Raw genomic sequence first — 26,685 nt, 5'->3', positions numbered from 1 at the left:
CCTTATGAACTGGAGAAAGAGCCCAAGTACGGACGTACAGATCAGTAAAGAGTGCTCTACTCGCTGCATCTTCGTTGCGTTCGTTTCGATATCGATTGACAGTGGCTCCCTTGCCCCCCTGCAATTGTTCAGAATATGATGATAATCTTCGTCAAAAAATTCGGCAGTGAATTCGATCTCCCGCCGAGGATCGCTCCTGGGCGGTGATTGATGATCCGAGGGGTATGCCACGGAGAGAAGGAACAGCCTCTCTGTCGTTGTGGCAGGGGAAAGGTTGAGGATGTATAGGCATCTGGGTTCAAGAAGCACGTCATATTCCACACGAATAATTCCAGGTCAACGGTTATATTGACGAAAGAAACAAGATCAACTGTGAAAGACCCATTAGACAGAAAGGTATGACAGAAGTTGCACACACTCACATTATATGGTACCAAATTTTATACGTCCCGGCATGCAGGTAAACGAACGGCTGCAAGGGCTGCAAAATGAGAGCAAGGGACGAAGGAAATGAGGAGTGCCGTGCTCAACATTTCTGGGATCGTCGAGTAGGCCGATCTCCAGTGGAAGAGAATTACGTCTTGCCCGCTCTCTGCGGCCGAGTCATATCGGGTGAAGGGCATGTGCCGCCAGTGATCCTAATTTGGACAGGTGGACGCTGCGAATGCCAACATCTTACCTGTATTAAAATGATCAAACAGTCGGGCACATATGAAAAAAACAATATTTCGAGTCTTCATGTATGATGGACCTCAGGTACGTGCTATAGCGGTCGGTGACTGACGCTAGCACGAGGCGAGAACAGACATCGAAATAAATAAGCGTCAAGACCCCTATTTGAAAGAGTGCACAGGTTGACTTTGGCGTGCATGATTCCTGCAAGTTTCCACCCGTCTTTCCTTCCAACCGCCATGTCCTACCCATACTTGCCTATAATCTCTGTCCTCAACTACCATCCCTCCGAAGGCAACGCCGGTGTCCCTATTTTTGTCCAACTTTACTTCTACTATCCTACCCGAGAACAAATATATCTACGTCTACACATTGGCTGGACAGCAGTCACCACTCAAGTCTCCAAGATTTCTGAAAAATATCACCGTTATCATCTTCGTGCTACGATTCCGCACAGAATGCGTTATCTGAAGGTTGCCCTTAGCATCGAGGTAGTTGACTCGCAGAACAACGTTCTCCATTCTGTCTTCGTTGGCTACTTTACCTACAAGGAACCCGATCTTCCCGTACAGATCCCCCCAGTCGTGGCCTCTCAGCCATCTTCGGTAGCTTCGCAGCTGGTAGCGGCTTCCCAGGTGCCAGTCCTCCCCCGACCGACCAATACTACCACCAGTATACACAACCCACTGTCAGCTCCTTCTCAGACTATTTCCGACCGCAGACCACCATCACGCCACATTCGTGCTAATTCCCTCGTGCGCACTAACTATGGCTCTCCACAGGACATCAACCTCCATCCCCACACTCCTATTCTCGATATCATAACCCCTCTTGATACTATGTGCTCCGGTTGGAATCCCTTCGAAGTCTTAATGGGTCGGAGACTCGTTCGTTTTCACAAGTGCCAAGATGGTTGCAAACTCATTCTTTCTTGCGAGGCTATCCGCCAGGATGACTACAGCGACAAAGACACCGTCATTTCTTGTATCTTCAGGAATGAAAGCTTCCCATTCTATGTCACCAGCGTGGATATCATCTATTTGCTCGAGAGGCTCACCAACGAAGAATTTCCTGTCGAGGAGAAAAACCGCATAAGGCGCAATTTGGAGAGGTTGAAGCCAACAACCGTCAGCAAACATAGACATGGTTCAGACACTTTCTTCCAGCGCATCATGCAGTTCCCTGATCCAAAGCCCCGGAATATTGAGAAAGACCTCAAAGTGTTTGAATGGTCGGATCTTGGACAGGCGCTTGAGAGAATCCTGTCTAAATATGTAAGCTATCTCTCACGTCGTCATTCTCTTTGAATTATGAGGACCGTTACAGTCTATCTACATACCGGATTCACCCACCGATTCAATAGCCCTGCGTCCCGCACACCCATCCGGCGACAGCCGACTTTACCACCACCCACTCCCGATTCCTGATAACTTCCAGCACCTTCTTCATACTACCCTTTTCCCTGCTTCCCATGATAGTTCAGGTTGAGTTACCGCGGCGGAGCCAGTATATGACTACAATATGGCCTGACCAATGACGGAGTAGCACCCAGCGGCACCCAGCGGCATTATCGTTGAACGACTTGCATGGTCATCTTGGACCTCTACCACTGACCGCTTCAGGCCTAATCATCGCTCATACGTGGTATCAATTTCTACCGTTCTTTCATCTCTCCGTTCTTATCGCTATTTGCATTTGTACATTCCTAACACCCCATCTCTACAAGACAAGACGGACAAATTTCCTATTTCTGTACACGTGTAGCACATCGCATATCACATCATCATCTCATCGACATCAATTGTATCGTATCCCATATTCTTTTTAGTGCAAAGATTCCGCACGTTTCACTGGAATCGAAGAGTAAATTGTATGTATTGCCTCGTAAAGTTGCAGTGACGAGGAGACGAAGGCTGGTAAGAACGAGGATGACCACATTTTCTTTCGCAAAGGCGGGCACGGTCAGTCGCAATGCTTGTTCCTTTATATACGTCCAGCCGTAGGGCGTCCCGGAGACATGTCTAGCCACGAGGTTATATGGTTTCGATGCTCGAGATTCACATCAAGGAAAGAACATAAGCGAAAAAGGAGAGCTTGTTACTTCGTACTTCCATCCCACCCTAAGCGAGTAGACATCCACCTCGACTCGGGACCCAGGCGAAAACGATTGAACGACAGGTGCTACGCGATGCCTAGACTTATAATACCCGGGGACCTGCAATAATAGACTATGGCCATACTGCGAGACGTTCTTTCGGCAGTGACGCCGCAGAAGTGTCCTTACCCCAACGTCGCACACAAAGGAACGGAACATCGCTTAGAAATGAAGTAGTATTTCCCGATAAACTCGCAGCTCATTCTGATGGTTTCGAGTGACTTGCAAATTGCTTGTAAGAGGTTGCACGCGTAAGCAAGGGAGGTCGTAGCACTTGATGAGGTTAGCAATGGCGCGACCTAATTATTGACTTTGATGCCATGAGAAACTGAGATATACATATATGTTTCTAAAAGCATAGGACAGGGTCGCAGAATTGGAAGTTGCATGGGGTGAATGAATATATACGATCCAAGCCCTCGAACTATCCGGTTCACATCAACGCTTGCCATGAACCTCTCGTAGGTTTGCGGCATCGTAGTATCTCAATTCCGGAGAGCACGAGTGAGCGATAAAGGAATGAACTCGGTCGTGATAGAGCTTCATCTGCATTCTTGATTCAAGACTGAGCTTTATCTCTTAGGTTGGTATGAATCACTACCTTGCGCATGTACAACAAAATCTCTCTGCAATCGAGTTCTCTCCTCGATTGGGCCGCCACGCGTATATGAATAGGACCATCCTCCTTCCCCGCTTTCGCGAAGACTTGGTCTTCATGGTTCTCTTTTGCCCGTATTCCCAAACGGCTACAACCGTTGACCTGGAATTATTCGTGTGGAATGTGACGTGCTTCTTGAACCCAGATGCCTATACATCCTCAACCTTTCTCCTGCCACAACGACAGAGAGGCTGTTCCTTCTCTCCGTGGCATACCCCTCGGATCATCAATCACCGCCCAGGAGCGATCCTCGGCGGGAGATCGAATTCACTGCCGAATTTTTTGACGAAGATTATCATCATGTTCTGAACAATTGCAGGGGGGCAAGGGAGCCACTGTCAATCGATACCGAAACGAACGTAACGAAGATGCAGCGAGTAGAGTACTCTTTACTGATCTGTACGTCCGTACTTGGGCTCTTTCTCCAGTTCATAAGGCGAGTCCCCGGATGCTAAATCAACCTTCTCGACAACATCCCACCTCGCTGCTAGAATTTGGTTGAGTAGCGTGTATATTGTGCGAAGAGGTTCGCCGTGAAATTACTTCTTCACAGACATAGCGTTACGTGTCAGTACTTAACGTTGTTCACCGGTCCGGCTTCTTTTCCCTTCGACCCCCACTCGTTATGCCACGGTCTATCTTAGCCCTTCACGGGTACATGTGTATTTCGTTGCGCTTCCTTACGCCCGTTTGGATAACAACTCTGTGGAAGAGATACGCCCAAAATTCAACCATCTTCAGCAAACGTTTTGGTTTTCTAATATCAGATCTGAGAGAAGGTGCTGTTAACATCGTGGGTCTTTAGCTCGGATCTCAACGTCGTTCGCTCGTAACCTCGATGCGACGTAGCGTGCCCGCCTTTTCCTCCTGACTCTGAACCGTGGGAGTCGTTTTATATATCCCCAGCAAGTGCTATGCGGACCCAAGGAATCAGTGGTGAGTGTCAATCATGTTCATGGCAATGACTCACTCTGACCGCTCTGATAAGGTCAAGATCGTTTGGGGCAAGATTTGGACTGACGTTTCAGATTTCGTCTGCGGTTACTTTGATGAATGAGGTGGGAGCGGTAAGGAATCTTAACCTGTCCTCAATCTTAATAAAATTGATCAGAAAACGAGGATAGCGACATCCAAGGTCTATTTCGTGTACCTGTACTTTTATGTCAGGGGTCCACGTCCGAGCCGGCCAACGTATTCGACATTCCTGCCGTATCGGTGCTCACCCGCTTTAAATGGAACCTGATGTGGATAGGGCGACAGCACGCAAACAGCGAATTTTGCTTGTAGCTCCTAGCATCGAAAGCTGACGCGATGTCTCTTTCCGGACTGAGGATCAATGCCAAATATCGTTGGAAAACAGCACCGCCGAGCCAACATGATCATTGTCAATGGAATTGGTAGTTGTTGACATATACATCTCTGCGAACCGGGCGTCTCTTTCTGGGAAAGATCACATTGGTCCATAGTGATAATGTCACATCGGCGAATTCTCGGAATGGACACCGCCGGTCCACCGCGATTGAATATGCGGTGTATTGTTTCTCGCATCACGATACAGGTTGCATTCGCGTTCTTCACCCATCTAGGTTATCACGACTCGGAACACGATTGTCTAGGCCTTCCTACATTTCATAACCGCACTCTTCTCCGGTCTCACGTCGGGCTCTGTCGTATGCGAAATGCTTCTCCCTCTACCTGGGCATCATGATGGGGATGTACGACGTGCGTAAAGAGGCTGCAATGTGATATCACTTTCCAGACAGACTCTCCAGTTTCGCCTATTCACTTCTCCATGGCCTGCTCCGGGAAGTATTCTCTTATGACGGTATGCGCCCTTGTGACAGCGTAAATGTGGATCAAGGTGGCTTTATGTGTGCCGATTATCAATTGTGAGGGTCGCTCATGTTATGATCCCCAGTCACCTCTAGTGGCTGCCTAATTCTGATTGTATCGTCACCTGATACTGTCGCGGCTTGTTGATATGCTTTCGGCGATATACAACCAACTTCCTGCCTGTATTTACTTATCTATCTAGCCAGATACTTCCGTAAATGTCAGATCCCATCGAAACACTGATGAGCTGGTGTTTATATTTGCATTTCATTCTGTTTCGACTAAGCCTCATCACCCAGTAAACAAACCTATTGCTTCAATGTGCTCAACATCCCAGCTGGCGACGACATCTTTGTGGCAGATTCTTCCTGAAAATATGCCACTCGAAGAACAAAGTGAACTTACATATGCAAGGTGCAAGTCTATGGAGTAACATTTCAGTAAGTATCAATACTCCCGATCAATCTTTGAACGTACTCATTACCACGAAAAGATTTAACGGCTGACAATATCCTGAACCTTACACCCAGGTATTGGGAGCTCGTTAATGACCCTTTGCCATCCATTTCAACATCTTCGTTGGCACGTTGGCGATGTATTTGGATTGTCGTCCAGATCTCAAGGAAACCATCAGCAGGCAGTATTGTCTTATGGAACTTGAGCACAGTCTCAATATTATTAACATGAAGATCACAATAAAATAACATTTTAGATTCTGCAGATGAGATGGTACACTTAATTTCATTCTTGCAGGCCTCCATCTCCTCATCACTGTGATTTTACCAGGTGAAGCCTGAAATTTACTTTTCAACTATGCTATACATTTTCTGAGGAGTGCATATTTCAAGATGCTTTAAAGTTTCCAATAATGACATAAGTCTACTGTCTCATCTGCAGAATCCAAAATATTATTTTATTGTGGTCTCCATGTTAATAATATTGAGACTGTGTCCAAGTGTTAGACTCAAGCTGCATATGATCCTAAACACATGATAACCTGTCATCACTTTGCACTTCAAGTAAAACAGTGGAGTCCACTGATGTGAATATAGATCATGATGCAACAAGACCTTAGTGATTGGCTCAAGAGTAGAATGGTATATGGATAAACTTTAGCTTGAAGCTGGGTTATACCAGCAAGAGCCATCCTACTTATATATATGGTATGGTGCTCCTATAAATACTCCTACTAGTTGTGTCACTGCTTGCTATTGTGCTCATTGTCCTTGAGTCTCATTACTACCTATAATAGTGTTATTATACATTGTTGGGCAATGCTGTTGCATCAAAAAATAATGACCAACTGGGCTATGTGATGACTAAGCCAGTCCCATGGTCTCAAGCACTGGCTTTGGCACTCTGACTAAGCATAAATAGGAGTTAATCCATATAATAAAGGAAGAAAAGCAGAAAAATCATAACATTACCCCCTTCTTAAGACCATTGTCCTGATGGCTTAATTTAGAGATAGTTCATAATCTTGGATAGCATCTGCCACATTCATCTGCTTTTTGTTTACCCACTGATTGGATTCCAGCCCATATCTCTTCCAACTGATGAAGTAGTTGACAGTTGTCATTGATCCTCCACCCTTTGCTCTAACTTTTCATAATTTATGATTGAGAATCTGATCAATTTCATAATGTTCTTCATCATCAATTAGGTCAGATGGTGGTGGTGGAGGTTGGTGTTAGTTGGAAAATGCAGATGCAACATATGGGGTCAGTAGTATTTCATTGAAGACATTATGAATCTTCCAATGAGTTGGGAGACAGAGCTTATATGCTGAGTCACCAATTTTGGTGAGTATCAGAAATGGTCCAGTTCACTTGTCAGATAACTTCTTTTTTGGTCAAGGAAGGTGAAGGTTGGTGGTGTCAAGCCAGACCTTGTCATTTATATTATATGCATGTGCAGGCCACCAGTGTTTATCATACTGCCTCTTTATTGCTGATGCTGCCTTTTCAAGGGCAATGTGGGTTTTATTGTGGATGGTCATCATGGTTGTTGCAAAGTCAGCCAAGGCTGGCATCATGACATAAGTGGCCTTTGTTTGAGAAATGTTTGGGTGGCATCTATAGTTGATAAAGAATGGTGTTTTGCCAGTTGCTGAATGAATGCAGTTATTATGTTGGAAGGCTGCAAGAGCCAACTATTCAATCCAGTCATCCTGTTGATAGTTGATGAATAGATGAAGGTATTTCTCCACCTTCTGATTAACTCACTCTGTCTGGCCATCAGTTTGTGAGTGGTATGTGGTGGAGGCATTCCATCAGATATTGAGCAGTTTATATAAGTTGTCTATAAATTTAGAGATGAATTGCAGTCCTCTGTCAGAAATGACCATCTGTGGCATCTCATATTTCACATAGACTTTGTTTCAAAGAATCTTTGCCTATTTTTCAGATGTTAATTCTGTGAAATATGCAATTGGGATGATCACTTTTGAGAACCTGTCAATAATGACAATGATTACATCATAGCCATTACATTCTGGAAGTCCTGTGACCATGTTGATAGAGATATAGGTCCAGAGTGATTGAGGCACTTTGTTTGGGTGAAGTGGTGCTGCTTTTGCCTGCATGAAGAGCTTTCCCCATTGGCAGGTCTTGCACCTCTTTATATAGCATTCAATATCTTGCCTCATCTTTGGCCACTAGTACTCTTGTAACACCAATTCCTTCATTTTGGTGATTCCTGGATGTCCTTTGATGGCATGATCATGGCACATGGTGATGATCTCATTCTGTAGTCCTTGGTCTCAGAGAATGTAGATTTGTCTGTCATAGTGGATCAGTCCCCTCTTCCTTCATCATTTCTCTTTCATGATTCAGGGATGAGGCTATATGTTGATCTCATTTACTAGAATCTCTGATCATGCTCTTGATTCACTCATGGATCTCCTCTTTGGTTGGTATGATTATAGCTCAGAAGTGCTCAGGCTTCAACAGTATCACCCCCTCATTGTCATGTCCTCCCTGATTGTGATCTGCCCTTTGGCTGAGGAGGTCAGCCTTTTTGTTTGCAGTTTCTACCTTATGGTGTAGAGTGTAGAGATATTGGCTTAGCTCTGTCACCCAGCAGGCTTGTCATTGATTCAGCTTCTGTGGCTGCCAGAAATATCTGAGATTTTGATGGTCTGTCTAGATCTCAAAAGTTTTGGTGGCACTAATGAGGTAGTGCCATCACTCTTTCAGAATGAGCATTATTGCAAGTAGCTCCTTGTTATAAATCTCATAGTTCCATTTGGTCACTGTCAGAGCCTTAAAGAGAAAGGTGACTGGTCTCCATCTTCCATCTTGCTCCTGGGAGAGGACAGCTCCTATTGCTCCTTTGCTTGAGTTGGCTTCCACTCAGAATTTTTCATCCTGATCTGGAATGGCCAATACTACATCCTCTGCTAGGTGGCATTTTAAGTCTTCAAATACTGTCTGTTGCGATAGGCTCCAGGTCCAGAGGGTGTTGCTGGTCAATTGCATCATTGGTCAGATGACTTTACTGTAGTCTTGTATGAACCAATGATAGAAGTTTGTGAATCCTAAGAAGGATTAGAGTTCTTTCTTTTTTGTCAGCTTTGGCCACTCAACTACTCCCACTACTTTGATAGGGTCTATCCAAATGCTTTCTTTGCTGATGATGACTCTCAAATACTCCATCTCCAAGACTTCAAATTGGCATTTTTTGACCTTCAGAAAGAGTTTGTGCTTTCTCATTAGTGTGAGTACTTGTTATACTAGTGCCCTGTGTTTTTTCTTGGTTTTGGATATAATAAGAATGTCATCAAGATAGATAGTGACTTTTCTAATGGCAATGAGATCCTTAAAAATATCATTCATCATCTATTGGAAGTTGGCAGGTGAGTTTGTTAACTCAAAAAACATGACTGTTGGCTCAAATAATCTTCAGTTGATTCTGAAGGCAGCCTTCCATTCATTGCCTTCCTTGATCTAGATGTTATTGTATCTCCAATAAACATCCAACTTGGTATAGTATTTGGCCCTCCTGAGCTTGTCCATTAATTCTGAGATCAATGGAAGTAGGTAGCAGTTCTTGATCATCATTTCATTGAGCTTTTGGTAGTCCTGGACTGGCTGGAGTTTGCCATCCTTCTTTTTAATGAAGAAAAATAGTGAGGCTATCAGTGATTTGGATGGTTGGATCCTTCCACTAGATAGATTCTCATCTAGAAACTTATCAAGTTCCTGTTGCTCATTGTTTCTGAGGGGATATGTCTTGCAGTCAAGGTTGGCATTGGCATTGAGAATTAGTTCAATGGTGTAGTCCCATAGCTTTGGTTCTGGGAGCTCATTGAAACTCTCCTTTTCAAACAAGTCTCAGTAGTCTCAGGCCCAATCAGACACCATCTCCTTGAATGTTTTTTTCTTCCTTCCTGCAGTGGCTTTTGCTGCTAAGTTATTTGCATGGTGTATGGTCTGTATATATAGAGCCTGCTGAATGTTGATGGTGAGTATAGTCTCTCTGTTCTCTATCTCCTCATCTCATCAATCTTCAGAATCCTCATCTGGTAATTTGAACAGGATCTTCCAGCATCTACACCATGTGAATATTATCTTCCTGGTTTTTCAATTGACTAGGGGATTGTGGCAGATGAGCCAATCATGGCCAAGGAATACTTCTTTTGTTTTGAGGTCAGTTATAGCTAGGTTGATCCATTTGGAGTGATCCCTGATAGTAAGCTGCAGTTTGATAAACTCAGTTATCAAGCTGGCTTGATTCTTCATACTATCTGCATTGTAGACTGGGATCAAGGCTGCAGTGGCTTGGGTTGGAAGTTGGTGCTTGTTGATGAAAGCATGATTAATAAAACTGCTGATGCAGCTGCTGTCAACCAGAATGGTTATCATATGTGTGGATCAGTTTGTAAGGGTTTCAATTTGGGCTTTCACTGTCAGGTCTCATCCTGGGGTCTTAGTTCTGAGAATGTATCTTCAGGGCCTTTTTAGTTCATCAAGCCATTCTAAGACTCAGCATCTCTTGGTCTTTCTCATTTCCTCAATCATGTCATCAATAACTTCCTTGATGCAGGTCTTGTGTACCCAGTTTCTGAGTACTGCTTTTGCTGCTTCCTCTATTGAGGCTTCTTGTACAGCTCACCAGGTCTATTCAGTGTCAAATGGCTTGAGCCAGGTTTTGGGGATCTCTTTCTCTGTTCAGCCTATAGGCATTTGAGCTTTGGGTTTTGGCAATTCATTGGCAGAGTGAGTGATAATTAGAGTGGATATATTCAAATGCACATATAATTTAGACATAGATGTTCCTACAGGGGAGCTATCAGTCCATTCCACAGCTATTTCTGGTACTCTGCTATCCTTGGCCAATACAGTGGAATCACTCACTGATTGGCCCCTTTTTTTACCTCTTCTATCTTCATCTCTGCTTCCAATTCCTTGGCCTCCCTCCATAGTTTGGCAATCTGAGCTCTGATGTCTTTACAAGTCCTTTTTTTCTTTGGGCAATCCTTCACCATATGGCTCTTCTGTTCACAACTGAAACACTTCCCTTCTTTGTTCATACAGTAAATGTCCATCAGTTTGCTGGTGCCAGTGTAGGTAGTTCTGGCTCTGGTCTTCTGAGTGGTATAGGAGGGTGTGGCAGTGGTGCTGGCCTTGGTGGAGAGACTCACCTTGCTGTTAGAGAGAGTTGATTTCTTTTCAGGTGTAATTCTGGCATTGACAGCCTTCTGCCTGAGCCATTCTTTGTTTATTTTAGTAATTTGATCCTTTCAGGCTTCATATCCCTTAAGAATGTTAGTGCTGATATTTGAAATCATGGAGATGTATGATGCAGGCATGCTGAGTTTGAGATACTCAACCATGCATCCATCATCATCAGTGCTTTCTCATACCTCTGCCAAGATTCTCAATCATTCTAACTCATCAAAATATTTGCTTGCAACTTTGTCTCCTGACATTTATAAGTCCTTCATTTTGTTTTTGTATACCTCTTGGATGGCTGAATTGACAAATTTGTCTCATACCATCTGTTTGAACACTGGCCATAATGGAAATTGATGGTGCTGTTGGATGGTAGAGTAAAGCATAGGCAAGATTAGAGTCCACCATCACTTGGCTTTGCTTTTGAAGTATGAAACCATGAAGGCTACCTTATTCATGTCAGTTCTGAGGTATACAATGTATATCTCAAAATACTGTTCACAGTCAATTAAGAATCAGTTGATGTCATCAGATGCCCTCTTAAAGAGGCAGGAGATGCAGATGAGGTCTGGTTTATATTGTACCATAGCCACATTGTGGGCCAATGCTCTCATGGGATTTGGGTATTCATTGAAAGGTGGTCAGTGAAGTTCAGCAGGGGGTCCAGGGAAGGAATAAAGGAAATTATCATCAGTGATGGGACTCCTCTGTGGAGCAGCTTCTTTCCACATGATTATCCCATCCCAGATGGTGAAGCCTAATTGTACCACTTCAGGATCATTCTTGATTGGTTTCTTTCTGGTTCTGCTCTCTGTTGCTTCATCAGCCAGTGGTTGTTCTCTAAGAAGTTGGCTCTCTCAGCTGGTCCAGAGATTCCTGAAGCTGACAGGTTATGCTATTGGTTATGGTCTGGGTTATGCAAGCTGAGTGGCTGCAGATCAGATTGATGGAGTGGAGTCCAAATATTGGCTGTGGATGGACAGAGCCATGTATATGGCTCTTTGCAGGGTTACAGGTGGTGACCAAAGTATTGGTCAGATATTGAATCTTGATTTGTAGGGTGGCAGCTTCCAAAGCTGATCCTCCAGGTGTCTGGCATTATAGGTGTCAATAGCATATCTGGTGGCAGAATATTGTAAAATATCCTGCTGTTCATCTGGCTCTGCATTGATATATAAATGTCCCATCTGTGATGCCAACCATTTAGCATCATGCCATAAGAATATTACTCCTGTTTCATATAAGTCCTGGTATTCTCCTACTCTTGCTCTCTGTATTTCTTCCTCCAGAATGTAATCTGCAAATCTTCATGGCTCTTCACTGCTTTCTGTCTCCTTGTCATCTTCAGCCTCATTGTCCTCATTGTCCTCCTTGAGGAGGGAACCTATGGGCTGGTTGAAGATGCTCCCCCCAGAAGGTCATACTGTTGATGGGGAGCTGCTGCTCTGGCTAGATGCTTGGCCCAGCCTCAGCACTTAGATTGATTGGGACAGAAATTATGAAGAAGTCTGCTCAAGGACCATTCCCAACTTCAGGGTCATATTTGTTGCTGCTATGTATTTGCATTGTCTCCAAGTCCTTGCTATAGATTCAGAAGTTTCTGTAGAAATTCTCATTGAGAAACTGGCAAGTGACTCAACTTCCAAGGAACTCTCAAAGAGTGTGGTCAGAGATGTGGGTATTGAGAAATACTCATAGCCCATAGTGGTCAAGGATGGACTGGTCACTTGAGTGGGCAGTGTTGATACTGGGGGTATGCCTGGAAGGGGGATACTGGAGGGTTTTGGGGCTGTTGATACATTGCAGAGGATAGGGGACACTATCTCCATTTCCTCTTCAGTCAATCTTGCTTGGAGTGACAGGACTGTAAGGTCCTGCCTATGGATTGTTTTTGATGATACTGGGCTCTCAGAAGACCAGAGTTGAGAGCTCAGATCAGAGACTGTACCAGCTTGAGGATCTGCTCCCCAGGCAGACTGCCTCTGCCTCTTGCTGCTGCTGTCATCTTTATCAGTCATACTCAGCTTCCTCAGCCTCTTACTGCATCTCTGCTCAGGTATTCACTGTGAGCACTTCTTGGGCTTGCTCAGGGTCTGCCTGAGCTTGCTTGTCTCATAGTCAGTAGTATTGTCACTATGCATCATCAAAGTTGAAAAGGACATTAAGGTCCCAGTCTGAGAATAGTCAATGAATGAGCTTGGCTCTATCATCCTCTGCTATGATATGAGCTGACTCAGTTGGTGACCAGCCCATCCTATAGCTACTATGGTGGGAATGGTCTGAGCTTCCTGATGGGGTTGCATAGAGGGATCTATGATGAGAGTCTCCTGTGTTCAGCAAAATACTTCTGGGTCTTGAAGTCACTCTAGTGGCATCAAGAGAGTCCCAGGTGTGGTTAGCAATCTCAGAGGTTCTACTGGCAGTGGAAGGGTCAGGGGACAGTGAGTCCTTAAAGAAGTTCAGAGAGAGGTCCTCATCCTCATGGTTAGAGATAAAGAGTGAGACCCATGGGTTCTAGAACTCTGTGAGGTGAGGGTTTCAGTTTCTGCTCTCTGATCATCAGAGAGGGTATCAGTGTCTTTCTTCTTTCTGAATGTCCTCTGTATGTGAGCCACTAGGTCCAGCTTCAGATAGGGAGTGCTCTGTGGGCTGGTGAGATGTTCTTTGGGATTCAAAGATGTCATGAAGTGGGAGGTCTGAGGTTATGTTTCATAGGATTTGTTGGATGTTCTGAAATTCATGGTAGTGTCTAACTGCCCATGCTGTGATTGATTGGCATCCACAGCACAGCTGTATGATCACCAATAATCCTAACAATGTTCTGATAATAGAAGCAAAAAGTTCAAAGAACTCATGGTTGAAGCTGGAGTCTGATGTGTTGATTGATAGCATTTGGTTTCCTCCACACAATAGTGCATGAGGAAAGAGAAGATGAAGCTTCAAGCTAATTGTTAGACCCAAGCTGCATGTGATTCTAAACATGTGATAAACTGTTGTCACTTTGCACTTTGAGTGAAATAGCAGAGTCCACTGATGTGAATATAGATCATGATGCAACAAGACCTTAGTAATTGGCTCAAGAGTAGAATGGTATGTGGATAAACTTTAGCTTGAAGCTGGGTTATACCAGTGAGAGCCATCCTACTTATATATATGGTATGATGCTTCTATAAATACTCCTACTAGTTGTGTCACTGCTTGCTATTGTGCTCATTGTCCTTGAGTGTCATTACTACCTATAATAGTGTTATTGTATATTATTGGGCAATGCTATTGCATTGAAAAATAATGACCAACTGAGCTATGTGATGACTAAGCCAGTCCCATGATCTCAAGCACTGGCTTTGGCACTCTGACTAAGCATAAATAGGAGTTAATCCATATAATAAAGGAAGAAAAGTGGAAAAATCTGTTAAGCCCAAGCGTCACGTGAACGAATACACATGATAAACAGGTGTTCCTTCGCACTTCGAGGAATCACCTGAGTTCACTTGATATGTATATCCGTGCGATGTGACTCAAGGTCAGGTGTAGACTCGAGGTAGAATGGTATGTATAAACTTTAGCTCGAAGCTGGGGTATACCAGCGAGAGCTGCAGTCCTTAAATACTGTACAGTTGTCTGCTAATTATACTACTGCTTATTATGTGTTTCTACATCCATTGTGCTTGTTGTCCTTGAGCGTCGCTATCGTACATAAAAGGATGATTGTATGTCGTCGAGCGCGACCGTCATGGTGTCTTGATGGAAGGTTTTAGTTGTGCTGACTAAGCCTCCCATGGTCTTGTGCCTTCTGACTCAGCGTGAATAGGGGTAAAAGGAAAGAAAAAAGGTATAAATCGTAACATTACCCCCTGTTTAAGACCATCGTCCCGATGGCTCAATTAAGGGATAGTTCGTAGTCGTGTATGGCTGTGTCGGCGTTCATATATTTTTCATTGATCCATTGGTTGGATTCCGGGCCGTAACCTTTCCAACTTACCAGGTAGTCGACCGTCGTTGTCATGCCACCCCCGCGGGCTTTTACTTTCCGGAGTTTGTGGTTTAGTACTTGATCAATTTCGTAGTGTTCCTCGTCATCGATCAAGTCTGGGGGCGGCGGCGGCGGTCATTCCTGGTTGGGAAATGCTGGGGTGATGTATGGTGTCAATAGGGATTCATTGAACACGTCGTGAATTTTCCATGTCGTCGGTAGACGCAGTTTATAGGCTGATTCTCCGACTTTTCCAATGATAGAGAAAGGCCCTGTGCACTTGTCGCTGAGTTTGCATTTCGGCTGTGGGAGGTGAAGGTTCGTTGTATCAAGCCAGACTTTGTCGTGGATGTGATATTCATGTGCAGGGCGTCGATGTTTATCGTATTGCAGCTTCATTGTTGAGGCTGCTTTCTCCAGGGCCTTCTTTGTTTCCGTATGTATTTTTTCCATCGTCGCGGCAAAAGCTGTGGAAGCTGGGGTCGTGGTTTTATGGCGATTCGTTTGCGTTAGATATGGATGTCTGCCGTGGTTTACAAAGAAGGGGGTTTGGCCCGTGGCGGAGTGCACTCTGTTATTGTGCTGGAAGGCAGCGAGTGCCAGCCACTCGACCCAGTCGTCTTGTCTGTAGTTGATAAATAGCCGGAGGTATTTTTCAACTTCTTGGTTTGCGTGTTCGGTCTGTCCATCCGTTTGTGGATGATATGCTGTCGATGCATTAGGTGTTATGTTCAACAGCTTGTATAGGTCGGTGAGGAATTTGGAGACGAATTGTGGTCCCTGATCCGAGATGACTACTTGTGGCATTCCGTGTTTTGCGTATACTTCGTCGTGTAGGATTTTTGCCCACCCTTCCGAATTTAACTCTGTCAAGCATGCGATCGGAATGATCGCCTTAGAGAACCGATCGACTATGACGATGATTGCGTCATAGCCGTTGCAATCTGGCAAGCCGGTAATCATGTCCACTGAGATATGCGTCCATGGCTGTGTCGGTATCTCATTGGGGTGTAATGGGGCCACCTTTGGTTGTGTGGATGCTTTTCCTCTCTGGCAGGTCTCGCACCCTTTGACGTAAGTCGTGATGTCGTTGATGAGCTTAGGCCACCAATAGTCTCGCAGGATGAGTTCTTTTGTTTTGGCGATGCCTGGGTGTCCTGCCATGGCATGATCGTGGTATATAGCAATGATCTTGCCACGGAGGCTATGGTTGCGTGGGATGTAAATCCTTCCATCATAGTGGATCATCCCGCCCTCCTTGGTTAGCCCTCGTTCGTGATTAAGCGAGGCGGCAATCCTTTGGTCCCACTGATGTGAGTCTCGAGTCGCGCTCTTGATTCGTTCGTGTATCTCCTCCTCTGTGGGCATTACCATTGCTCGGAAGTGCTCGGGGCGAAGTATGACAACCTCTTCGTTGTCGTTCCCCCCTTGATCATGGTCTGCACGACGAGAGAGGAGGTCGGCCTTTTTGTTGGCGACTCCGGCTTTATGATGGAGTGTATACTCGTATTGGGCGAGTTCGGTGACCCATCGGGCTTGTCGGCGATTTAGTTTTTGAGGTTGCCGGAAGTACCTGAGGTTCTGGTGATCGGTCCAGATCTCAAAGGTCTCGGCTGCTCCGATCAAGTAGTGACGCCACTCTTCGAGGGCGAGCATTATTGCGAGCAATTCCTTGTCATAAATCTCGTAGTTCCTTTCTGTCACCGTTAGTGCTTTTGAGAGAAAGGCGACAGGTTGCCATTTCTTGTCCTGTTCTTGAGACAAGACAGCACCTATGGCTCCCTCGCTTGAGTCGGCCTCGACGCGGAAACGGCCCTCCTGTGATGGTATGGCAAGGATTACCTCCTCCGCCAGTCGTCGTTTTAGGTCTTCAAAGGAGTGCTGCTGGGGTTTCCCCCATCCCCAGGGGGCGTTACCGGTGAGCTGAGTCATAGGCCATACAATTTTGCTGTAATCTCGTATGAACCTCCGGTAAAAGTTGGTGAAACCTAGGAATGATTGTAACTCCTTCTTTTTGGTCGGTGTCGGCCAGTCAACTACTCCCGCAACCTTTACTGGGTCCATGCGAATGCTCCCTTCGCTAATGATCACTCCGAGGTACTCGGTTTCCAGTACCTCGAATTCGCATTTCTCCGCTTTGAGGAACAGCTTGTGGTTCCTCATGAGGGTGAGTACTCGTCGGACTAGATCCCGGTGCTCCTCCTTGGTCTTGGACATGATGAGGATGTCGTCCAAGTAGATGGTAACCTTCCCGGTGGCGATGAGGTCCTTGAAGATGTCGTTCATCATCCACTGAAAGGTGGCCGGGGAGTTGGTCAGGCCGAAGAACATCACTGTTGGCTCAAAGAGCCCCCAGTTAGTCCTGAACGCTGCCTTCCATTCGTCCCCTTCCTTGATCCGGACATTGTTGTACCCCCACCGTACGTCGAGCTTGGTGTAATATTTGGCCCCTCGGAGTTTATCCATGAGCTCGGAGATCAAGGGTAAGGGGTATCGATTCTTGATCGTCATCTCATTGAGTTTTCGGTAATCTTGGACGGGTCGGAGTTTACCGTCCTTCTTTTTTACAAAAAAGAAGGGCGAAGCCATAGGGGACTTCGATGGTCGAATCCACCCGGAGGACAGGTTCTCGTCGAGGAACTTGTCGAGTTCCTGTTGTTCCTGATTGCCGAGGGGATAGGTCTTGCAATCCAGATTGGCATTGGCATTAGGGATTAGCTCAATGGCGTGATCCCAGGGTTTTGGGCCTGGGAGCTCATCGAAACTCTCTTTCTCGAAGAGGTCCCGGAAGTCTCATGCCCACTCCGGCACCATCTCTTCAAACGTCTTTTCCTCTCTTCCTTCGTTTGCTTTGGCTGCCAGGTTATTGGCATGATGTACCGCTCGAATATGGATCTTCTTCTGCAAGTCGACTGCTAGGATGGTTTCACCATCCTCCATCTCCTCATCCCATCGGTCTTCCAGGTCCCCATCGGGTAATTCATACGGGATTTTCCGACACTGGCATCGGGCGAATACAAGTCGTCCGGTTTTCCAATTGATAAGCGGATTGTGTCGGATCAGCCAGTCATGACCAAGGAATAACTCCTTCGTTCCAAGATCCGTGATGGCCAGATCGATCCTTTCTGAGTGATCTCCGATGGTGAGTCGAAGTTCAACGAATTCCGTGATCGACCCGGCTTGGTTTTTGGTTCCGTCGGCGTTGTATACTGGGATAGGTGCCGCGGTGGTCCTGGTAGGAAGTTGATGTTGATGGACGAAGGCTCGGTTAATGGAACTCCCGGTGCACCCGCTGTCGATAAGGGCAGTTACCGAGTGTACTGTCCTATTAGTCAGGGTTTCGATCTGCGCCTTGGTGGTCAAGTCTCGCCCCGGGGTCTTGGCTCGTCTGATGAACTTCCGTGGTCCCTTCAGTTCATCTAACCATTCCAGGGCTCGACTCCGCTCGGCTTTTCGTAAGCCGTTGACGGTGTCGCTGGTGACCTCTGTCGCCCTGGTCCGGTGTATCCACCCATGTAGAACGGCTGTGGCCGCCTCCTCGTCTCCTGCTTCTCTGATGGCTCTCCATGTCCATTCGGTTTCGAATGGTTTGAGCCAGGTTTTAAGGCTCTCTGCCTGTGTTCGGCCCGAAGGCGCTTGAGTTTTGTTTTGCGACTCTCTCAGGTGTGTGGTAATAGTTCGGGGTATATTCGAATGCATTGTAACTACAGGGGTAACATGAGTCTGTACAATGGTAGGGGCCTGCACACCATGAAGTCCTTTGGCCGATCCAGTGGAGTCGCTCACTGGTCGGCCCGATCTTTTACCTCTTCAATCTTCGTCTCCTTGCCTAATTCTTCATCTTCCTTCTGTAACTCGGCGATCTGTGCTCGTATGTCTTCGCGGGTGCACTTCTTCTTTGGGCAGTCTTTGGCCATGTGGCCTTTCTGCCCGCAGTTAAAGCACTTCCCTTCTTTCTTCATTCGGTCAATGTCCATTGGCTTCCCGGTGCCGGTGTAAGTGGTTCCTGTCCCCGTCTTCTGAGTGCCGTAATTCGCCGTCATGGGAGTTCCTGATGGTTTCCCGGCAGTTTGCCCCGACTTGTTCGGGGTTGGCGGTGTCGACTTCTTGCCATACTCCTGCAAGGTCGATGCCTCCGCTTTCTGCCTTTGCCTCTCCTTGTACATTTCGACGATCCTCTCCTTCCATTCGTCGTAGCCCACGGGCATCAGTATTTTGACGCCCATGGCTGAGATCATCGTAAGGTATGAGGATGGAACTCCCTGCTTGAGGGCTTCTACCATTCTCCCATCGTTCGTGATATCCTCCCGGATTCCTGCGAGTTTGGCGAGCCGTTCCAGCTCGTCGAAGTAATCGGTGGCCGCTTTATCCCCCATCTTGTACTCCTTGATCTTCTGCTTGTGTACTTCTTGAACGGCGGGATCAATAAATTTGTCGTTTAGCATGCGCTTGAAGACCGGCCACGAGGGATACCAATAATGTTCCCTGGTGGTGGATCGGAAGTTTGGGGATATGAGGATCCACCAGGTTTTGGCCTTGTCCTCTAGGTAGGAGGTGGCAAAGGCGACTTTGTTCATGTCAGTCCCAATATACCCGACATAGACTTCGAAATATTGTTCGCAGTCTACCAGGAATCGGTCAATGTCATCAGAAACCCCCTTGAAGGGGCGCGGTTTTCGAAGAAGGTCGGGGTGGCATTGTAAGACATTGGCATTATATGGGAGTGCTCCCATCGGGTTGGGCCATCTGTCAAATGGTGGTTGCTTCTATTCCACGGGCGGCCCGGGGAATGAGTGCAGGGAATTGTCGTCAGCGATGGGGCTCCCTTTTGGGTCGGTTATCTGGACGATCACCCCGTCCCGTACTGTGAATCTGAGGCGGACCGCCTCGGGGTCATCCCGAATGGGGTCTTTTCCACTCGACTCTGCTTGATCCGGTGGAGGTTGCCCGCCGAGGAGCCGACTTCCTTTGCCGGTCCAAGGGTTTTGGGTTTGAGCGGCTTGCCATGCCGGTCGGCTTCTTGTTCGGATGAGTCGCGAAGCCGTGCTTCGGACTGACGGGTTGTCGTCGGCCCAGCTCCGAATGGAGGGGGCGACATAAACGGCTCGTCTCGGTGGAACGGGGGGGGTTCGCGGCATTGGTGCCGGTGCCTTTGGTTTGTCGGGCCGATACGGAGGTATCGGCATGAGGGGGTCTTCTGGGTGCCATCGCCCATATTCCCTCCATGCATATTCCGTCGCGGCATACTGTAGAATTTTTTCTTTTTCAGTGCCCGTCACATACCTGTACTCAAGTCCTAAGGATGTCGCTTGCCAGCGCGCGTCCTGCCATAAATAGTTTCTCCCCTGTTCGTACAACTCCTGGTATTTCTTTCCCCTGGCCCTCTCAATTTCCTCCCGTAATGCTTCTTCGTCAGTATCTTCCCCTGCTCGCTCCAGCCGTTGTCGATATGGATCATCACTGTCCTCGTCGTCCTCCTCGTCGCCCTCGTCTCCGCTGTCCCCTTCCCTGAGGAGGGAACTGACGGGCTGGTCGTAGATGGACGGTACAGGAGGACGAAGGGTCATTGGGGACCCTTCCGTTGACTTGGGTACTAGGCCCGTCGTCTCCTCGGTCGCTGGTTCGAGTGATGAGCGGGCTTCCAAGCCGGCTGTAACGTGTCCCTCCTCGTGCTCTCGTCTCCTCCAGTTCTCGGCTATAGCGGCCGAAGAGTCGCTGGAACTTGGGGTCAAGGAATTGTCGAGCGATCCTGCTACCCAGGAATCGCTGGAGAGCCCTGTCGGAGACGTGGGCATTGTCGGGTACTCGGAGCCCGTAGGCTCCGAGGACGGAGTCGGCATCGGATGAGATGGTGTCGGTACGGGCGAGGTATTCAAGGTCGACGGTTTGGGGTTCTCCTGTTCTTCCACGTCGGATAGCCTCGTTCCAGCTGACGATGCTGGCAGGCCCTGTCCATGGGTCGTCCTCTGAGTCGGGCTCCCTAAAAGGGGATCCGGACTTGGTGCGGTGCTCATACTCCCTAGGGGAAGCTGACCCCATCCTTTCAATTTCTTCTCTCCTCCTCTGTGCTTGTCCTTGTCGGTCATATTCTGCGGCTTCGTACCGCTCTCGGGCTTCCTCTCGGACGTAGTCGGCGAGCTCTTCCTGCGTTCGCCTAATTGCATCCTCTCACTCTTGATTCTGCTGCTGCTGTCTGACTGCTTCATCGTAGTTGAAGGGGACGTTGAGGTCTCACTCCGGGAATATCCTTTGTATAATTCGTCTCGTGGTGGCCCTTCCCCTTTCGCTGGCAGTTTCAGCCTCGGGCTCGCTTCCCACGTGGAGGTGTCGGAATGGATCACCTGCTGCGGAGATGGCGATATCCGTGTTGTCATAGTCGGGGTGGATGTCCCTTCCTCGCGGGTTGTCGACCCCCAGCCTGCTGACGGATGGGCTGGAGCCAGAGTTGGGCTTGGTGGGGGTTTCGGGGGGGTTCTGGGGGGGGTCGGGACTTTCGCGGGGTCCCGTAGCCATCCGAGCGGCATCAAGGGAGTCCCGAGCACGGTTTCCAATCCCTGAGGGAATTGGGGAGGCGGAATGTTCGGGGGAACCAGCTGGAGTGACGTAGTTAGAGACCTCGGCGGGCTCCTGAGTGACGTTCGTCGTCCACGGGTTCCGGAACCCTGTGAGAGCAGGATGGCGGTCTCCGCCGTCTCGTCTAATGGGGCGTTGGGGTCCTTCCTCCTCGTGAAGGCTCCCCGGATCCGGGTCGCTATTCCCGGCTTCTGGTACGGGTCCCCCTTGCGGGAAGAAGGACGTTCTGGCAGAGGGGGGGATGTCATGGAAAGGGAGATCGGGGGTTACGTTGCATAGAATTTGTTGGATATGCTGGAACGCTTGATAGTGCCTGACTATCCAAGCTGCTACTGATTGTCGTCCGCGGCAAAGGGTGATGATGGCTAAGAGACCGAGTAATGTTCCGATGATGGAAGCTATTAACTCGAAGAAGTCGTGATTTAGGTCTGCAGTTGTTACTGGCGGCATTCGGTTTCTCAGCACAATTGGGCTTGAGAAAGAGAAGGTGAAAGCTTCGAGCTAATTGTTAAGCCCAAGCGTCACGTGAACGAATACACGTGATAAACAGGTGTTCCTTCGCACTTCGAGGAATCACCTGAGTTCACTTGATATGTATATCCATGCGATGTGACTCAAGGTCAGGTGTAGACTCGAGGTAGAATGGTATGTATAAACTTTAGCTCGAAGCTGGGGTATACCAGCAAGAGCTGCAGTCCTTAAATACTGTACAGTTGTCTGCTAATTATACTACTGCTTATTATGTGTTTCTACGTCCATTGTGCTTGTTGTCCTTGAGCGTCGCTATCGTACATAAAAGGATGATTGTATGTCGTCGAGCACGACCGTCATGGTGTCTTGATGGAAGGTTTTAGTTGTGCTGACTAAGCCTCCCATGGTCTTGTGCCTTCTGACTCAGCGTGAATAGGGGTAAAAGGAAAGAAAAAAGGTATAAATCATAACAAAATCATAACACCAAGTTTCATAAGATAATACTGCCTGCTAATAGCTTCCTTGAGGTCTGGACAATGATCTAAATACATCAGCAATGTGTCAAAGCCAAGATTGTCACAACAGAGACATCCATAGCAAAGATTTGTTAACAAGCTTTTAATATCTGCATGTAACATTAAGAATATTATCAGCCATTAGATCATTTGATGGTAATGAGTATGTTCAAAGATTGATCGAGAGTATTGTTACTTAGTGAAATATTGCATGATAGACTCACACCTTGCATATGTAAGTTTATGTTATTCTTTGAGTGGCATATTTTCAGAAAGAATCCACATCAAAGATGTTGTGGCCAGGTGAGATATAGAGTGCATTGAAACAATAGGTTTGTTTGCTGGGTGATGAGGCTTAGTCAAAACAGAATGAAAGAAAAACATAAATACCAGCCCATCAGTGTTTCAATGGAATCTGACATTTACAGGAGTGTCTGGCTAATCCAAGAATGGTAATGCTCAGATAAATAAATACAGACAGAAAGTTGGTTATACATCATCAAAAATATTTCAACAAGCCATGACAGTACCCCATCATGATATGCAGATAGAAGCAGAAGCATTTAGAATATTGTTGGAATAGCAATCCCAAGCAAGTACAAGAATATACTCAAAGACACTATGTCAATCAGCAACAGCTGACTTGGATCATGATCAGGACTTAAATAGTAATTTATAGAAAGCTCTCAAAGTAGTACAAAATGTATTTAAGTATGATATCTCTCTCAAGAGGGTAATCTAATTCTCTATACTGTACTCTTCTCTGTACTTTCAACAGGTTATAGACTCTAGCTACAACTGAACTCCTTACATCACTACTCACTTCACACTCTCTTGTACTTTACATGTACATGTAGAACCATATGAATAGCCAGTCCATGTACAGAATTAACTCTCTTAAGGCTCTGGAAAATTATCTGACTTGCAAAATCAAGATGATCAATATTCTAACTGATTTAAGACTAATTGATTATGCAGATGGAAGCACTCTAGCTCTGGCAGATGCAGCACTGATGGCAGATTGAAAGAAGAGTGATAAGAAGGCTCTTTCAACAATAAGATTGTAGGTTTTAGATGGTCTGCTGGTGTATATTGCTGGTTTGAAGACTTCAGCAGAAGCCTGAAAAGCTCTGAAAGATATATATGAGTCTAGGAAATTCATGGAAATTATTCTTGCTAGAAGGAAATTCTTCAAAGCTCAGTGTGAAGAAGGAGAAAACATAGAAGAGCACATTAGAACTATGAGATCCTATCAGATGGAGTTGGCATCTCTCAAGCAGAAAGTTGAGGAGGACTTCTCTGTCACACTGCTTACATCACTTTCAGAATCATGAAATTCATTCATCTCATCAGTAGACACTGCCAACTTGAAAGATTCCTACAAGTTGATTTTCTGAATTCTTCAGGAAGACATCTGATTAAGAGAAAAGACTTCTGATTGAACCATGACACTTGCAGCACATGGCAAAAAGTTCAATCTGAAAATCACATGTTATAGATATGGGGAAACCAGTCACATCAGAAAAAATTGCTTAAATGAGAAGAATACCAGAAAGTCATGGAAAGAAAAAGGGAAGGGCCAGACTCAGACATATGTTGCCAAATCAGATTTGAATGAAGAAGACTATGCATTTTGTGCAACAGATGTCATACTTACTTCACTCTCAGGAGCATCATGACTAGAAGACTCTGGCACTACCAGATATATAGTCAAAAATAGATTATATTTTTCTGACTATGTTGAGACCCTAGAACATGAAGTCATTGGTGTAGGCAAATCTAAGGGCTTAGAAAGGAGAACTGTCATATCACAATTTTTACTCTTAAATCATGACTTGCTGATGCTTACTAACCCTGACTAAAACCCAACTTCAACCATAGAGAAACCTTGCAGAAACCACATGGAACTATAAATGACAACACTATGACAACACAATAACTACACCTTATTCATCAACACACAATAGACACTGCAGCACACCAAAAACTCACTATAGCAATGGCATAACAGAACAACAATGACAACTAAAGGCTAGAGCACAGTCATTAACACTCAAACAATGAGTAGGAAATATGAAAACCAGACAATAGTCACCTGTGGGGCAAAGGGCTCTCTAGACAGTATTTAGGACAGTAGCATATGCTAATGTACTCCAATCTTGAGCCAAGATTTAATACACCTACTAAACTCCAGACTATCTGGTGTGAATACTCTTGCCAACCCTGGCAGACTATCTCTACCAGCCCTGTCTCTTTATTCCCCTTCATGAAATCCTCATTGCATATCTAATCATCCTCATCATTCTTCTATACTGACAACAGACCCAGAATCAGAACTCAGAATTGGACCCTGGTGGAAGCAGTGCCAGATATTTGTGAGTGTTTGGTAGTAGCATAACAATTAGCTCAAGATTTCACATGCCTCAGTCTGATGGCTCTCAGCTTAGGACATGCACATGAAACTTGTGCTCAGAAACATCATCACAACATCAGTCATAGGTGCTTGCCTGTTTATAGCAGTAACAGAGATAATCAACTACCATGTCATATAGTTACTGAGGGAACAAAGAAGAAGACAAAGAGAACTGGAGGAATGAGAGGCCTAATGAAGAGTGGCTATCCTTCATAACATCCTTCAATCCACCCCCTATGCACTTCTGTTAAGCTCAAATGACACATGACTTAAACACATAATAAACTGATGCTGCTTCACATTCAGGCAGTCATATCAGAGTCCACTGTATGTGTCTGTTTGTCTATGTGTCTCAAGGTCTTTACAACTGGCTTGAGATAAGATGGTGAAGAATAAACTTTAGCTTGAAGCTGGGGATACTACAGTGAGAGCTATGCTACTTATATACTAATTGTCATCCATCTAAAGATATAACTACCTAATTGTGTGTCCTGGCATTATAGAGCATTTTGTCCAGTGTTGTTAAGCTACCTACAAAAGGGTATTGTCTGCTATCAATTAGTTATCATTGCATCAAAGGACAATGATCAACTAGACATTGTTGTGCTGACTAAGCCCATCCCATGGTTCTAAGCACTGGTCTAAGCACTCTGACTAAGTGAAAATAGGGGTCAATCCTTGAATAAAAGATAAAAATGAGGAAAAATCATAACATTACCTCCTCCTTAAGACCATCATCCTGATAGATAATTTAGAGATAAGTCTGGGCATTCTGGGAACAGATAACCTGCTCTTCTTCTCATAAGATTCATGAAGACATTGACTGATAAAATATCAATTTAATGCCTGTTCATAGTCATGTATCACATTGTCAGTGTTCATATGCTGTTCATTGACCCATTGGTTTGATTCAGGTCTGTAGCCTTCCAGCTGACTAAATAATCAACTGTAGTTATCATCCCACTGCCTTTTGCTTTAATTTTTCATAGTTTGTGATGTAGGATCTGGTTGACTTCATAATATTCTTCATCATTAATCAGATCTGGCAGAAGAGGTGGTGGGCATTCTTGATTCAGGAATGCTGGTGTGATATAAGGTGTTAACAATGTCTCATTAAAGACATTTTGTATCTTCCAGGTATGTGGTAGTCATAGTTTATAGGTGGACTGGCTGACTTTGACTAAGACTGAGAATGGTCCCATTCATTTGTCAGCCAGTTTTCTCTTGAGTTGTGGAAAGTGAAGATTGGTAGTATCCAGCCACACTTTATCATTAATTGAATATTCATGTGCTGGTCTGTGGTGTTTGTCATATTATTTCTTCATAATACTTGTGGCTCTCTTGAGGGCTGCCTGAGTTTTGGTGTGGATTTTGGCCATTGTGCCTGCAAAATCTGTGGAAGTGAGTGTTGTGGTGTGGAGTCATTCAGTTTGGGCAATGTTGGGATATCATCTATAGTTGATGAAAAATAGGGATTTCCCCATTGCTGAGTGAATTCTATTGTTGTGTTGGAAGGTGGCAAGTGCCAACTATTCTACCCAGTCATCTTGTCAATAATTGATAAAGAGGTGGAGGTATTTCTCCACCTCTTGATTTGCCTATTCCATTTATCCATCTGTTTGGGGGTGGTATGCAGTTGACATGTTTCATTTGATGTTGAGGAGTTGATATAAGTCATCCAAGAATTTGGAGACAAATTGTGGCCCTCTGTCCAAGATGATCACTTGAGGCATCCCATACTTGACAT

At 45.7% G+C, this 26,685-nt stretch overlaps 4 protein-coding genes across 4 annotated transcripts; 3 read left to right on the top strand and 1 right to left on the bottom strand.

Moving 5' to 3' along the window:
* Positions 1 to 151: 151 nt before the first annotated feature.
* BT62DRAFT_1012109 (uncharacterized protein) lies at positions 152 to 623 on the bottom strand (the record flags this gene model as incomplete). Its single annotated transcript, XM_043177884.1, has 2 exons — positions 152 to 292; positions 447 to 623. The coding sequence occupies 2 exons, from the start codon at positions 621 to 623 to the stop codon at positions 152 to 154; spliced, it is 318 nt and encodes a 105-aa protein (XP_043034568.1).
* A 799-nt stretch (positions 624 to 1,422) lies between these two features.
* BT62DRAFT_975203 (uncharacterized protein) lies at positions 1,423 to 1,979 on the top strand (the record flags this gene model as incomplete). The annotated part of the gene is made up of 1 exon (XM_043189181.1): positions 1,423 to 1,979. Exon 1 carries the CDS (start codon positions 1,512 to 1,514, stop codon positions 1,977 to 1,979), a length of 468 nt encoding a protein of 155 aa, XP_043034567.1. The 5' UTR covers positions 1,423 to 1,511.
* A 1,437-nt stretch (positions 1,980 to 3,416) lies between these two features.
* Positions 3,417 to 4,744, top strand: BT62DRAFT_1080423 (uncharacterized protein; the record flags this gene model as incomplete). The annotated part of the gene is made up of 7 exons (XM_043179582.1): positions 3,417 to 3,608; positions 3,674 to 3,884; positions 3,922 to 4,011; positions 4,058 to 4,278; positions 4,335 to 4,421; positions 4,474 to 4,552; positions 4,610 to 4,744. 6 exons carry the CDS (start codon positions 3,417 to 3,419, stop codon positions 4,540 to 4,542), a joined length of 870 nt encoding a protein of 289 aa, XP_043034566.1. The 3' UTR covers positions 4,543 to 4,552; positions 4,610 to 4,744.
* Positions 4,745 to 4,956: 212 nt separating this feature from the next.
* BT62DRAFT_1012105 (uncharacterized protein) lies at positions 4,957 to 5,334 on the top strand (the record flags this gene model as incomplete). The annotated part of the gene is made up of 3 exons (XM_043177883.1): positions 4,957 to 5,043; positions 5,102 to 5,200; positions 5,245 to 5,334. The coding sequence occupies 3 exons, from the start codon at positions 4,957 to 4,959 to the stop codon at positions 5,332 to 5,334; spliced, it is 276 nt and encodes a 91-aa protein (XP_043034565.1).
* Positions 5,335 to 26,685: the final 21,351 nt, after the last annotated feature.

Source organism: Guyanagaster necrorhizus (assembly GCF_019112545.1).
Source record: "Guyanagaster necrorhizus MCA 3950 unplaced genomic scaffold BT62scaffold_42, whole genome shotgun sequence".
Taxonomy (NCBI): Eukaryota; Fungi; Basidiomycota; class Agaricomycetes; order Agaricales; family Physalacriaceae; genus Guyanagaster; species Guyanagaster necrorhizus.
Note: the sequence above shows the minus strand (reverse complement) of the source record. Positions and strands in the feature narration are given on the sequence as shown.